The sequence below is a fragment of the Choloepus didactylus genome, assembly GCF_015220235.1.
Source record: "Choloepus didactylus isolate mChoDid1 chromosome 23 unlocalized genomic scaffold, mChoDid1.pri SUPER_23_unloc1, whole genome shotgun sequence".
Lineage (NCBI taxonomy): Eukaryota > Metazoa > Chordata > Mammalia > Pilosa > Megalonychidae > Choloepus > Choloepus didactylus.
The window spans coordinates 2,004,731-2,020,654 of NW_023637590.1; the positions used below are offsets into that span (position 1 = coordinate 2,004,731).

Consider the following 15,924-nt stretch of genomic DNA (forward strand, 5'->3'; position numbering starts at 1 on the left):
AGAACAAGCAAGGATGCCCAGAGGCTGAGAGAGAATCTAAGAGACAGAAGCTCAGAGACATTTTGGAGAAAGCCATCCTGAAACCAGAACCCAGGAGCAAAGGACCAGCGGACCCCAGCCATGTGCCTTCCCAGCTGACAGAGGGTGTTCCGGACGCCATTGGCCTTTCTTCAGTGAAGGTATCCTCTTGTTGATGCCTTCGTTTGGACACTTTTATGGCCTTAGAACTGTAGATTTGTAACCTAATAAACCTCCTTTATAACAGCGAATCCATTTCTCGTATTTTGCATAATGGCAACTCTAGTAAACCAGAACATCTTTCTACACACTCACCTGAACATCTGATGTAGCTTTCCTGAGAGATAGCCGAAGGCCAGGTGGAGTTTCTGGAGTTTACCCAGCAGACCCAGCAGGGAGAAAGAGTCCGCAGGAATATCCCAGGGGAGGCGGCACATAATGAGTTTCTTGAGGTTCCTCATTCACTGTAACGGGGCAAAGAACTGGATCAGGTGTGCTGGGTGGCTGGTCCTACGTTGGGCAAACAGACTCACCATTTGGATGGCATCCAGCTCCAGTCTTCCCACAACCTGTATGAGCTTGTAGAAAGGTACTCAAACAATGTCCAACATCCTACAGTGGAGGCACAGGCAGCCGTGGCTCCTCTCCACTCTCTGCAGGATGTAGGAGGGGAACCCAGACAGGTGAAAGGAACCATGGGAACCACTCAATTGAAGGTCCACATGTATTTGCACAGATTCTCCATCATGCTGAGGCCATTCTCCAGGATCGGGTGGCCACTGTTCTCCCTCTGGCTCTTCCGGGGTGTGAGTGATGACAAAGTGAAATGGCGAGGTCTCCACTCAGTCCTCCCAGTTGGAGTGCTCAGAGTCATGGGTGAAATCCAGCACCTTCAGCTTCAATCTCCTAGGGGGAGCCAATGGGAAACCTCAGATGCTGGCTTTCAGGACTGGGCAGCAGGGCTGGGATGAGACCAGCAGAGCAGACCCTGGGAAGGGGTCTCCATCCCAGCCACCAGTCATGCACAACCCCCTCTGCCATCCTTCTAAGTGACCCTCTCTTGTCCTCATCCCCTTTGATTCCTCCTCAGCTCTCATCTCTTATGGGATCCTGGGATGTTGCCCCCAGGGGCTAAACATCACTCTTGCCACCTCAGCTCTGAGCTACACAAGATTCTTTCTTCTCTAAGGGATTCTGAGCAATGGGCTCAAGTCCTCCACATGAGTCATGTGGTACCACCAGCAGATTCTGGGACATTCTTTGGTCCTGCATCACTACATCCAGCTTTCTACATCCTCTCCTACCAGCATCCCATCTCTGCAGTTACCTGGGGCAAGCAGTGTCATCAGGAACAAATTCTAGACCATCTTGCAGAGCTCCCAACACATCCTTCGACTGCTGCCTTAATGGCCCCAGACGGAGGCAGGGGGAGGGCCAGGCCTGCACCAGCGCCTTCACGGTCTTTGCATGTCCCCCAGTGAAGGCAGCCGTGAAGAGTGCTGGGAAGAGAATCGCAGGGAGGTCCTCCAGGGCACTCACGGCCAAGTCCTCATTGCTCAGTAGATTCTGCACTGCAAGATCCAGGAGACTGAGAGGGTCTCGTCTGTCCATCGCCAGTGACCTGGTGCAAGGTGAGGTGAGAGGGACATCCTCAGTGGACCTCCATGGAGCTCAGCCTCCCTCCTTTGAGCCAGGACCACCAGGGCCTCAACCACCCTTCACAGCGTTCACATAATAGGCAGCCTCGAGGCTCTCCCCCAACTCTCCTTCCATCCCCAATACTCCCAGGCCAAATTCCCCCAGCCCCTTCTTAGCCTGGGTTTGCCTTACTGTTCCAGACCCTGGTACCAGGTGGCTGGGATGGGAAAAATCGGGGTTTTATCTCTGACCCTCTTGGAGGCTTAGGGAATATAATTTTTCCCAACTTAAATTCTTGACATTTCCCCCGAGATTCTAACTATCACCGCCAAGGTGTTTCCAAGGAACACATTTGAGCAACCAATCTCTTACCCCAGTCTCAATGTAAGAGTCCAAGTGTGAGGTTTTCATTGACTTCTCTGCCAGAGCAGGGCACATGCTAAAACTCCCCTCCTCCCACTTTGTAGGGTGAATTCCTATGCATAGTTTCCACCAGGTACCAGCTCATTCAGACATTAGAAAATTATTTTCAAATAAATCAACAAGATATAAAAATTCTCTTCTATGGGGCTAATAACATGAAAGATAAAAATCTTTTGATATTAACCCCTAGGTCCCTAGAGCTCATTTTTTTCCCCTCTCAACCATCTTTCACTATCCTTCAGATTGGGTAATTTATATTAATCTTCTTTTTCCCTGATTCTGTCATTTCCATTTTGCTCCTGAGACAGTCCAGTTAATTTTTTTGTTCTGCATTACCTTTACAGTTCTAACTTTTCAATGTGGCTCTGTTTTTATAGTTTTTAGTATTCTCAAAGCATCTATTCTTCTACTCATTTCAAGAGAGTTTACCTTTATGTTATAGAGCATGCTTACTAGAACAGCTTTAAGGTCTTTGACAATTCCAAAATCTGTATCATATCAGAGTTGGCAGGGATTGACTGTTCTCTCCCTTAAGAATTGGTTACAATTCCCAGGTTCACTGTGTATTGGGTTATTTGGGATTTTATCCTAACATTTTGAATATCATGATCACCTGGCATTGGGCTAAGTGGGTAGGGGTGCATCTCCCCCGTGTAAATCGGGTGGTCAGCCTTTCCTCCCCCCAATTTTTCATGTCAACTTAAGCCTCAAATCTCATTTTCAAAAAGTTCCAATTATTCAGCCCTTTCTTCTCTGGAATGTACCATTGACCTCCACACACAGGACAGAATGTGTGGGAACTTTTAGAAGAAGACAGAAGTTCTACATGGCTCAAAGCCATGACGCCATGTTCCTCTCTGGCCCAGCTTGAGGGTCCTGTCTTCCTGGATGGAACAGACCCCAGGGTGCTTGCAGCAGCCCCAAAGCAAGGCACAGACCATCTCTCCACTCTGGCCCCCTTGGCCTTAGAGCCACAATGTCTCCATCACTTGGCCCATCAGAGGGACAGGCCTGTCCCCCATGGCCTCCCTCAGGGCAGTCTGAACAAGGAGGGACAGCACATCTTGGGGCACAAAGGGGCCACACGGGAAGGTGCAAGTGAGCTTTGGAGTCCTGGTGTGTCCTTCAGACCTCAGGCCAGGGCCGAACCCTGGGCTCCCATTTCCCTATCTGAGGCCCAGATGGTCCTCAAAGCATTGGGCAGCCAAGGAAAGAGACCTCGGGAATCAGACATGTCCCTGACAAAGAAGAGCCAGAAGGGAGAGACTGGCCAATAGCACGAAGCTAACACAAACAATCCACCCTCCAACCCTCAGAGCTCCCGTGGGTCCTGTGGAGGGGCAGGGTTTTTATCCCCTCCCACAAGGTCATGAGCCATGGGGGTGGGGGGACTTGATGATTAATTTGACAGAAAGATGCCTACTTTCATTTTTCTACTTAAAGAAGATAAAGAGCAAAGGCTCTGAGCTTTGCTGCATCAGGTCTCTTCCCTTGTGCCCTAGGGTAGCTAATTGAGCTATACGGTGGGTGGAGTGAGAGCTTCTGGACAGGTCTTAGTGGGAGAAGAAAAAGTTGCCACCATGGCATCCATCAAGGATGGAGAAGTGGTGCAGCCTGTGGGGCCTGAGGAGAACAGCGTGGTTGACTTACCTAATCATCTCACGGGCAACTGCATCGCTGGAAGTGGAGGGATGGGGGTTCCCATGGGCCCAAACCAGGGATAAACTGAGACTTCATCCAAATGGAAGGGGCAGCCTCCCAGCCTTCCTAGTCCCAAATGCATCTCCTGGGGACTCTCTGGTGAGGACCTGACTCTCTCATCCCTGGACATCCTTTCCCTGCCAGAGCTCCTTCTTGTCCTTGTATGCCATCCCTTCTCCCACATCCACTCCCTCTCTCATCTGACCCACATGGTCTCCACACTGGATTACAGCTCCCTCCTGTGACTGAGCCCCTCCTCTCTCCTAAGGAGAGGGTTGATGTACCCTGGGGTCAAGTGAGGACAGAGCCCTGGGCCTTCTGGGGTCACAGGCCCCGGGTGTCATCCAGCTCTGTCCTTAATAGCCGGTGGTCTTAGGCAAGCGGTTTCCCTTCTAGGTGGTTGAGTTTCTCCACCAGAAACCCGACAGTGATAACCCCCACATCACGGGGTTGGTATCAGATTAAATGAGGCAGTAAAGCCGTCAGCTGAGAGCCAGCCCTTGTTGGGTGTTACCTGGGATTGTTATGTCATGTTACTGTCGCGTGTCTTTGGAGGCCTCCCAAGAGACATAGCAAATGATGTGCCTTCCATCCTACATGTCTTCAAGGACAGGAAGACAAACAAAAACAGTAGGTTCCTGTCCTGGATGGAGACAACCTCCCATGAGATGAAGAGAAATTTGAAATAATGTCCAGGGTTGAAAGGGACAATGAGAAAATAGGATGGCAGGAATGTTCCAGGGTGCCAAGATCACTTCCCTCCCCACTTCCTGAGGGCTTTACTTGTAATATCTCCTTACAGAGGAGAAAGGATTATCCGTGCAGATGAAGTTAAGAGGAAATAAAGTCATTGGGAGGAACTGGGCTAGGAGCCCGGGAAGTCCTGTGGGGAGGGTGGGAAGGGGCCAAGATCCCATCTGGGAAATGGTCCCCGTGGGGGGTGGTCCAGCTGCTGAAGGTCTGGAGGGGACAATCCTCACCAAGCTGTCCATCTGATGTCCCACCTCCAGTCATACCCACTGGCCAGACCCACCATCTTCTGGGGTGTCACCCCCCATACCATCCACAACATGCTTCTCGCAATAATATAGTCAGAGCATGTTGCAAAGGCTTGTTGCATTCTTCAATGAAGGAACTAGAAGAACGGAAAGGTTGATCCAAGCTGTGGGACTGTTTACAGAGCCACTGCAACAATGCATGTATCATTGCAAAATAAGATACAAAAGAGGGTAAACCAGGCAGCTAAAACAGTCCTGAAAAGGAGGAATGAAGGAGTACTCATATTTTTGGATTTCAAGACTTACTGCAAAATGATTGTAAGTGAGACACTTTCGGCACTGAGAGAACGATAGACAATGGAATACGCTGAGAGACCACATCTGTGGCCAACTGATTTTCAGCAAAGGAGGCAACACCATTCAATGGGGGAAACAACAGTCTTTTCAACATATAGGGTTGGGGCAAATGGATATCCATGTGCAAAGAGATGAGGTTGGACATTTACTTCACACCGTATATAAAAAGTAGCCCAAAATGGATCAAAGACTGAAATACAAGAGCCCAAACTATAAAATTCTTGGGAGCAAGTGTAGGGGTAAATATTCCTAACCTTTGCAAATCCTTTGCAAGGGATTCTGTTTTTTTTTTAAATTCAGTTTTATTGAGATATATTCACATACCATATAATCATCCACAGTGTACAATCAATTGTTCACAGTTACCATCATATAGTTGTGCATTCATCACCACAATCTATTTTTGAACATCTTCCTTACTCCAAAAAAATAAATAAATAAAAATAAGAATAAAAGTAAAAGTAAAAAAGAACACCCAAATCACCCCCCTATCCCACCCTATTTTCCATTTAGCTTTGGTCCCCATCTTTCTACTCATCTGTCCGTACACAATCACACAGTCACACCATGTAAGCTACATAGTTATGTGATTGTCTTCAAGAATCAAGGCTCCAGGGTGCAAGGGATTCTTAGATAAGAGCACCCAAAGCATAAACAACCAAAGAAAAAACAGATGAGCTGGGCTTCATCAAATTTAAAAACTTGTGTTGGAGGGACACCATCAAGAAATTTCAAGGACGAACAGCAAAAAGTGAGAAAATAGTTGCAAATCCTAAATCTGACGAGGGACTTGTATCCAGCATGTACCTAGGCCTAAGACTTAGATTCACTACCAAAAGCATGATCTGTAAAAGGAGAGGAAAAGTCAATAAATGAGATCTTGTCAAAATTAAAAACTTCCTGTAAGGGGTGGAAAAGGCGGTACTACAGAGTGAGGGGAAAAAATCGCAAATCACATATCCAACAGAGAACATTTATCTAGACTATGAAAAGAACTTTCAAAATTCAACATTAAAAACAAAAACCCAACCCAATTAGAAAATGGGCAAAAGATAGGAAAAGACATTTCACCAAGGAGGAGTGATATTTGGGACCCTTGCAAATGTCGTTGGTTCCAGCAACCATCCCCCAATGGATTTGGCACCCATTTCTGATCCTTGCCATAATAATTATGACTGTTAAATTGAGAGTGGAAAAATAATTTTTTTTCAATTCTAATGTTCTTTTTTCATGTTAGCTGGCATTCTTTTGCAAAATTGAACTCTTCTTGTCCCCCGTCTTTTTTGGAATAACAGTGTGGACTTGTGTACATGTGTTAATTCAGTATGTTATGTTATGTTATAAATCATTATTCTTTGGGAACTCATTGGAGTGACCATATCTTCCATCGAGTTCTTTAAGGAATAAAAATGAATTTAAATACACTGTTTTTGACGTATCAAAATGTTCTGGTTAGAGACCAATTTGAATAAGCTCTCACTGGCCTAAGACAGAAAAACTTAAAATAATTGCAATGGATTTAAACACCTCAAGCGTGTTTATATTCAAGAATTTATAATGACACTAATGAACTAAAGTTGGAGGATGCTTGCACACTTTTTTTTTAATTTTGATTATTGATAAATAAAGAGGAAAAATCAAGCATTTATTCTCTCTTGACTATATGAATTGTCACTCAAGGGGACTAAATTGTTGGTGAGGGGAAGTTTTCTTTGCAGAATTCTTGCTAATGCCTGAAGGAGGAATGTTGGAATTAAAAATCCCCAGTTTGCATTCCACAATGAGCAAATGCATCTGGGTATTATGAGTTAACCGACCCCTCACATAAAAAAAGACACCAGCAGATGTTATGTGGTTTTCAGGGGATTTATACACCACCACCTACGTAGCAGTCTTGCCACAAAAATTGAACCTGAATCTGATCGGCCCTCTAGATCACCTTGATCCCAGTCAAAGTGGAGGGCTCTCTGCCTGATGCGCTCAAATGACCAAATCCTGAGACACCGGGGTTTCAAAGAGAGAAAGAGTTTTTCGTTAAGCAGGAAGCAGGAGATCAGATGGCCTATGAGCCTAAAAATCTGTCTCCCCAAACTGTGGTAACTCTGATAGTTTTATAATATCAACACATGAGTAGGTTTTAGGATAATGAGCACAGTGGCTCAAGATGATAAGGTTAGAGGTGATCTAATTATTGAGCGTGCGCAGATTGGTTACGTGCTTAGGCACGAAACATATGTAAGAAAACGGCGGCCTTAATAAGATGATGGGCACGATTTTTAGTATTATAATGAGGTATAGGCGACTTATGGGTTAAAGTCTAAGCTGCTGTGCATGACAGGCAAGCCCATTTTGATCAGATCCAGCTTCATTATCAAGAAAACTTTGGAACTGGGGTGAGTTCATTCTGGGCTGACCCAAGACCCTTCGTTAATAAACATTAGGGGCTGTCTTTAGGGATCACAAGACTCAAAGGTTGAAAAACAGGATAAGGGGTACAAGTGGGGGTCAGTCACAAGGTTTTTACAATCACAAGGTCATGAGATAAAGGCAATGCAATCATCATCAGAGATCAAGGCAGCTGATTGCATTTCAGAAATTCCAGGTATTTCCCTCTGGCTATGCTAATATACTAGAAAGTAAAAAGAAATATCTATATAATGATTCATTCATCATTATCATTTGTTAAATCCTAACTTCTTGGTGACAAGCTCTGTCCATTAGAAACCCCATGCAAGTCACATCTGTAATTTAAATTTTTCTGGGGGCCACATTTAAAAAAGGGAAAAGAAACAGATTGAAATTTATTTTAATAATAGATTGCAACCCTCTTTCTATATATAAAATTATAATTTTAATCGGCAATAAACTTGAAATTATCAAGATATTTTACATTCTTTTCTTAGTAGTAAGCCTCAGAGATCCACAATGCATTTTACACTCAGCAAATCTTGATTTTGTACATTCCAAGATCTGGGGGAGAGAGAGAGAGGGAAACGAAGGGAGGGAGGCAGGAGGAAAAAAGGCAATTGTGTCAAAAAGCTAACAATGGGTGAGTTTGGGTGAAGGGTGTATCTGGGAGTTTTTTGCAGTATTCTTTGTTTTATAATTAAATTCAGTTTTATTGAGATATATTCACACGCCATACAATCATCTGTGGTGTACAATCAACTGTTCACAGCACCATCATATAGTTGTGCATTCATCACCCCAATCTATTTTTTGAACATTTTCCTTATACCAGAAAAAGTACAAGTAAGAATGAAAAATAAAAGTAAAAAAGATCACCCAAATCATCCTCCCCATCCCATCCTAGTTTTCATTTAGTTTTTGTCCCCATTTTTCTACTCATCCATCCATACACTGGATAAAGGGAGTGTGATCCACGAGGTTTTCACAATCACACTGTCGCCCCTTGTGATCTACATTGTTATACAATCGTCTTCAGGAGTCCAGACTGCTGGGTTGCAGTTTGACACTTCCAGGCATTTACTTCTAACTATTCCAATGCATTAAAACCTAAAAAGGGTTATCTATATAGTGCATAAGAATGTCCACCAGAGTGACTTCTCGACTCCATTTGAAATCTCTCAGCCATTGAAACTTTATTTTGGTTTATTTCGCATCCCCCTTTTGGTCAAGATGTTCTCAGTTCCACGATGTCGGGTCCAGATTCATCCCCAGGAGTCATATCCTGCATTGCCAGGGAGAGTCACACCCCTGGGAGTCGGGTCCCACATAGGGGGGAGGGCAGTGAGATCACCTGCCAAGTTGGCTTAGTTAGAGAGAGAGAGAGAGGCCACATCTGAGCAACAAAGAGGCACTCAGGGGGAGACTCTTAGGCACAATTATAAGCAGGCTTAGCCTCTCCCTTGCAGCAATGAGCATCATAAGGGCAAGCCCCAGGACAGAGGGCTCGCTTTGCAGTATTCTTGCAATGTTTTTTCTAAGTTTAAACTTATTTCAAAATCTAGAGGTTTAAAAACCTTTCTTCCCCCTCCCCTTCGGCCTCAAATGATTATTTAAAGTGTCATGGCAGCAAGAAGTTTTGAAGTCCGTGGGTCTAGATTCTAGAGTAACCTGTTGTCCTAGATGTGTTTCCTGGGGAGGAAACTGTGCGCCCAGCTGTCATGCCCGAGCTCTGTGGGTAAGAAGGGAGTGTCTCTGTCCCACCAGAAGGAGAGGTTGGGGGTCACAGTCCCCTTGCTTTAGCTTCTCAGACATCTATAGCCAGTGTCCTTGCCACCACTGGGCACAGTGGTGGGAGATTTTGCCAATGCCCTCCAAAAGGTCCAGCCTCCTTGGAAAACAGGTGCTTCTGGTTACCTTAGGTGATGCAATCACCATCTGGCTAACTCGTGTTTTAACTGCACATGAATCAAACACCTTCTGGTCAAAATCTGGCTTCTTAAACGGGTCCATCTACAGGGAGAGGTTTCTCTGGTTGTGCTGCCACCAGTATGACAGCCCTGTCACAATTATATTTGGCATCATATATTAAAGGATTGGTGGGGCAAGTCTGTAGGTGTTTCCAGAGTTTGGTTCATTCGAATACGTCCCCAGAGAAGTGCCCAGTCTTGGCGAGCTGAGAAAATCAGTTCTCTGAAAGAGCCTTGTGAGACTGACAGTTAGTTCTTGAACCCGGGCAAATTCACCAGGGTTTTCAAAGCCTCTGGCCAGGAAACTCTCCTCTGATATTCTTGATCACCAAACTTAGGCTCCTAATGTTTTTTAAACAATTTCAGTGTATATTGATAATAAAAGACTAGGAAAAAATACAGCCGTGATCTTAATAGCTAATACAAAAGGGATGGTGAGGTCAAATAAGAGGGGACAAAGAAAAACAAGAATCGTCTTGCTTTCCCCAAAATGAGGGCTGGGGCAGAGGAAGTTAGGCTCAGCCACAGATAACGGCCAGCAATGCCGAGGGAGGGCAGTGGGATAGAGGAGAGGGTAGGAAGGAGAGAACCCGGAGGCATCCAGAGGGACCCTGTGTCTGGAACCTGCCAAGGACACCCAAGGGACACAGCAGTTTTGCACAAGGCAGCCTGGGCTGGGTGCCAGGCAACTGGGGACTCCAGCAGTGGCAAGTGCAGACCATTTGCAGGACTGTGGCCCAGAGGTGATGCAATTGGCGTGAATAAAAACACAAGTGTCAGGGAGAGCAGGACAAAGGTAGTAGAAGGGCATTGCCCCTGGGACCTTAGGACAGGAGCAAGCTTGGGCTATGGGGGGGGACATCCAGAGGCCAGGGTGGTTGGGGAGGTGAGCATGGGGAAGGCGAGGGGACCCCTTTCCAGGAAGGTGTTGGAGACAGGTGGCACCCAGAAGGCCTTACATCTCCTTCTCGGTCTGGTTGGCACTCTCCATCAGGCTTGCACTCCCAGTTCCTCAAGGGTCCTGGGGTCTTTGGGTCCCTAAAGCTAAGGGCGATGTGCTCAAGCCCAGTTGGTTTTATCTTTGTCGGTGCCCGGGGGGCTTTGTGGGGGTACAGACAGCAGTCCCCAATAATCTGGGAATTCCACCCTCTCCAACATCCCTCCCACCACGATGGAGTCAGAAAGCTCCCCTCATGTTTCCTTCCCCACATTGGCCTGTTTTGGTCTTTCCCTTCCAACATGGCTAGCTACTGGAGATGGTCACCTGCTTCATTGATGTCAATCATGGGAGAGAGAGAGAGACAGAGACAGAGGGAGAGATACACAGAGGACTTCCTGATGGGTTGAGCCAGCAGTAGCACATCCACCTCCAACCTAAACAGAGCCATGGGCAGTTGCTGAGGTGTGGAGAATGCCCAGAGCTGGCCATCCCTTCTCAAGGGATCCCCGTGACCCCAACCTCTGGGATCCTGGGGTCTTCGGAACCCAAAGATTCACGCGGCCAGGCGTCCATCCACTCATTCATTTCTTGGCTCTCCTCTATTATCATCTCATGTCTCTCAGGCATGTTGCCAAGTTGAACAGATCCTGCTGGCTGGGTAGTCACAGGCCAGTGGAGGAGAGAGACTCGCAGAGTAAATTTAGAGCTGTGCGGTAGACGCTAAATGCAGTTAGGAAAACAAGCCGTTTGCACATGGGAGGAAGTTAGTAACTGCACCAGGCAGTTGGGGAGATCTTGCCAAGGGATTGAGGATGGAGCTCACTGTGGACAACGGAGTCAGCTGCAGCCAGCTGGGGACATGCCCGGGGACAGGAAGTTCTCCAGAATGTCAGGGGCGAAGGTTTGGGGGCAACCAAGAGAGTCATGTCTGATCCACTGCAGTTGGCTTGATATGGGAGAAACACAGTGGACTAGAGTGGGGGTGGGAAAGTCTGCTACAGGAAGTGGGGCTCCAGGCCTGACTTTAAGGGCTATTCTGTGATAAGGCCTGAATTTTACCTCTTGGACCTGCTCTAGGTTGAGATGGGCAGCGATGTAAAATATGCACTGGATTGCAAAGTCTTGGTCTGACAGAAAGAGCTTAGAGAACCCCATAACTAATGTTTCCATTGATTACATGCTGACATGAGAATATTTGGGATATATCGGATTAAATAAAAGATTATTAAAAATCATTTCACCTGCAACCATAAAGAGTTATGACATTCTGATACACGCTACAACATAGATGAGCCTTGAAGATGTCACGCTGAGTGAATTAAGACAGAAGCAAAAGGACAAATATTTTATGATTCCACTTATATGAACTATCCGGTAAAGGCAAATTCATAGAGACAGAGAGTAGATTTGAGGCTATCAGGGGCTGGGGGTGGGAATGGGGAGTTATTGCTAATGAGTAAAGAGTTTCTGCTTTGGCTGATAAAAGGTTTTAGTAATGAAAGTTGGTGATGATAGAGCACATTGTAAAAGTAATTAGTGCTACCAAATTGTCCATTAAAAATGGTTAAGATGGCCAAATTTGTTGTTATATTTATATATGTTACCCCAATTTTTTAAAAAAATATATTTCACCTGTTCCTTTTTGCCTGTTTTTTTTTTAAAAGAAAAACATGGCTACTATAAAATTGGAAATGACAGACGTGGCCTGGGAGACAATTGAGATTTGAGAGTTGGAGTGCAGGCACAGCTGGATCCAGGAGTAACGTGGATGCTGTCTGCTCCAGAGAACCAGACAGGAGGCCGGAAAATAGCCAAGGAGAGAAATGACTCAAGCTTGGCCTAAAGGAAAACACAGGGGAGGACCAGGTCTGGTGACTGCAAGGAAATAGTGACGAGGCTTTCTGCTAGAGAGCCCGCTACAATTAAACCAGGGCTAAGCACTTTATATAGACCAATCAATCACTGCTGTTATCTCCTTGACAAACAACATCAGATTGTTGGTTGGGAATTCAAGGTTCCTCTTCCAAGCCCCACAGGTGCCGAGACTCACACCCCAGCTGACCCGAAGCCCAAGTCTGAGGTCTCATCTTCCAAAGGGACAAGATCCTTTAGGATGATAGAGGAATCCAATCTGATTCCCTGCTCTCCAAATTTCTCATCGTGGCAGGGGCCCAAGAATCGTGAAACAGGAAAGCAAGCAAGGGGCAGCAGATAAGACCGCCAGCTGGCCATTGGCAGAGTGGGTCTGGAACCCCCTACTACCCAAGGACAAGGGCCTGATGAGGGTAAAAGTCATGTGGATGAGAAAGTAGAAGCCCAAAGGGTACCCGGGGCATGGCAGGAGCCAGGAGAGCCTCACCAGCAACCCATGGAAGGGCCAATGTCGACATGTGTCATGCTCCCTGGACAGTAAATGGACATTCTCAGTCAAGTTTGGGGTCCCAGGTGGTGGTTTTGCCTCTGAGTGTGAGAGCTCAGTGCAGTGCATGTTCTGAAGACCCACCTCCCAGGGCTGCACCTCGCTGCAGGCTGGGGCTCCAGGAACCTCCCCCACATTCCCTTTGCACCCCAACAAGCCCAAGAGCCTCCAGATCATTCCATGAGTCTGGAAGCTTTAGTCTCCCTGGGTCATCATGTGGGAAGAGTTGGGGTGACCTTGAAACCATCACCAAGCACGGCTTGGTGGGGGGCAGGAGCTGGAGTGTTTTTCTAGAACAGGGGTCAGCAAACCTCAGGCCAGACCCCATATTCACTAGCTACATAGTCATATGTTCATATATTCAGTCTGCTTTTATAAATAAAGCTTAATGGGATACAGCCATGCCCAACAGTTACATATTGCTGTAGAGTTCAGTTGTCCTGCAAGAATCCCTGTGGCCTGCAAAGCCTGAAATATTTACTGTTTGCAGACCCCCATGGCCCCTCTCTACTGGAGAGCTAATCAATGCATTTCTCTCACCCAGATCCATGGCTCTCCCACTGGAGATTTTGCCCCCGGGATGACATTTGGCAATGCCTGGAGACATTTTTAGTCATCACAACTGGAAGGAAGGGGCAGCTTCTGGGGGGTGCACCACAGCCAGCTATGCCACTCAACATCCTACAAGGCACAGGACAGCCCCCCACACCCCATAATAGCTCAACATCAGACCAAACTCAGCAACACGAGTTTCTTAAGACACGAGTAGCTTTAATCATCTAACCCAGCCCCCCAAAAGGACCCACGGCCAGGCCACTGGACAAGTTGATGCTCCAGATGCCCCACGATCCGAGCCCTGTCCCCTTAACCCTGAAGGCTGCTCCGTGTCTTCAGTCCGAGGAGCGTGTTTCCTGGGGTGTCTGTGACCCCGAAAGAGCAGGCCCCTTCCCTTCCTCCCACCCTTTGTCCCTGTCCATGCTGGAGCTCCCCACGGCGCAGAAGTAGACGGCCTCGTCCTCAGGCTGCAGCTCAGAGATGCTCAAAAACCCCGTGTTGCTGGCCACGTCCTTGGACCCCGAAAAGCGCGGGGGGATCTTGGGGCCCCGGCTCCCATCCGAGGGCAGAGGATATCTCAGCAGGAACCTGGGAGGGTGGCCCGGCTTCTGCTGATACCAGAAGACGCCGTGCAGGCCGATGCTGTAGTTGCCGCTAAAAGTGCACGGGATGCGGACTGTGGTGCCCAGGGGTGCAGAGGCCGCGGGGGGCTGCTCCAGCACCGGCTGGGGGGCACCCCCTGGGAACAGAGAGGCTGTGGTGACCCCCGGGGCAGGGCAGAGCCAGGGAGGGGCAGGGGGCTGCGAGATCGGGGTGAGGGTAGGGGTGTCTCACCTGGGTAGTGGGTGAGGAGCAGGAGCAGCACAGGCTTCCAGGAGGACATGGTGCTGGGATCTGGGGCTCTGGCTCCAGGGCTTCCGTGTCTGGGGCCCTTGTGGGGGGCTGGCCTGGCCTCCTCCACCCCCCTCTGAGAGGTGGGGCCACCGCACGCTTGGTGGTGACATCAGTACAGGGGCCAGCTCGAGTGTGTGGCTTCTCTCTTGATTGGTGGACACGTAGGAGAGGAAGCACCTGCCGGGATGCAAGGGGCAGGCTGTGGGTTCGGATCCCCGAGGGGCAGCGTCACCCCAGCTTCCCCTGCTTCCCCCACAGAAAGAATTTCCTTCTCCAAATTTGCAGGTCTGGTGGACTGGGAGGGGAGGATGTGGCCTCAGGATGATGAAAACACCTGCTTTGTGTATGGAAAATATTAGCCTGGCTGAGCAGAGGTTCTGTCCCCTTCCTTGCACATACTTCCAGTCCTGCTCATTTCTCTCCTAGAAAGAAGCTGGGAGTGCCCACGGGGCTTCCGAGAAGGATGCACCAGGGAGTCTGGGGTCCCAGGAAGGTGAGCAGAGGCAGAGTAGTTTCTTCTCCCCCTTGGGGCTCTGTCCTGTGCCTGCAGAAGCCACCCTCGCCCCACCCATGTTTGATCTGGAAGCTTCTGGGAGGCCCAGAGTTTGCTTTCTTTACTGGATTCTATCCTTGAAGCTGTGTGGCTGTGCAACTGGGGCCAGTCAAAAATTTCAGCATCACCTCCTGTGAAGTTATGTGCCCCAGAAAACACGTTCATAGACAATCCATTCCTGTCGATGTGAACCCATTGTAAGTAGTTTCTTTTGATGAGGCTACTTCAGTTAAAATGTGGCCCGATTCAATCAGGATGTGTCTTAATCTGGTAATAACTAGAGTCTTTTATAAGCCAAATGAAATTCACAGAAAGAGAGAGAGAGAAAGCCAGGGAAGCAAGAAGCCAGTGATCAAGGGAACCCAGGAGAGAATGGAGAGGCCAGGAGAGGCCACCGTGTGCATTGTCAAGTGACAGAGGAGCCCAGAACCAAGGATCACCCACAGCCAGCCCCAGAATGCTAGTTTTGGGGAGAAGGCATTGCCTATGTATGCGTCAATTTTGGAATTCTAGCCTCAAACCATGAGCCAATAAAATCCCATCGTTGAAGTCAACCCATTGCATGGCGTTTGCTTGAGAGCTAAGGAAACACAACACCTACCTTCCTTGTCCACTCTAGTCCCACTTGGGGAGCACCCAGGAGTGGATCGGAGCTTCCAAATCAAGGGGTCACCTCAGGAGTTGGGTCATCTGTGATTCTGTTTCCATCTTGAGGCCATTTTGGTCCCTTCCATCTAAAGGGGCCCAGCCACTGAGATGACAACACCTCTTTAATCCTAGAGGGGCTGTGAAGTGAGTCAGCTTGCAGTGGTTTCCAGGACAGAGGGTGGTGTGTCTTCTGGCTGTGACTTGGTCTCCCTGAGGAGCTGGCAGACTGCCCACTGGCTGCTTCTGATTTCTGTGCCAAGGGTCCTTTGAGCCACACTGATAATAGGGACCCAAACAGATCCCAGCTCATTGGGAAGAAATCCTGTTTCAGGGTGGTGGTTGCTGAAGTTTGGGGTGGCTGTGGCAATTTCTTAAAATAAGACAACAATGAAGTTTGCAGCATC

The 15,924-nt window shown here is 47.8% G+C and overlaps 1 protein-coding gene across 1 annotated transcript in view; it reads right to left on the reverse strand.

Moving 5' to 3' along the window:
- LOC119524932 (immunoglobulin iota chain-like) overlaps positions 1–14,387 on the reverse strand; it is a 29,386-nt gene extending 14,999 nt beyond the window's left edge. Inside the window, exons 1-2 of the mRNA XM_037823652.1 lie at positions 14,260–14,387; positions 13,831–14,164 (exon numbers count right to left, since the gene is read on the reverse strand). Of these exons, the coding sequence (XP_037679580.1) occupies positions 13,831–14,164; positions 14,260–14,308 (383 nt within the window). The 5' untranslated portion in view covers positions 14,309–14,387. The remainder of the gene's footprint in view (positions 1–13,830; positions 14,165–14,259) is intronic.
- Between the last annotated feature and the right edge of the window lie 1,537 nt (positions 14,388–15,924).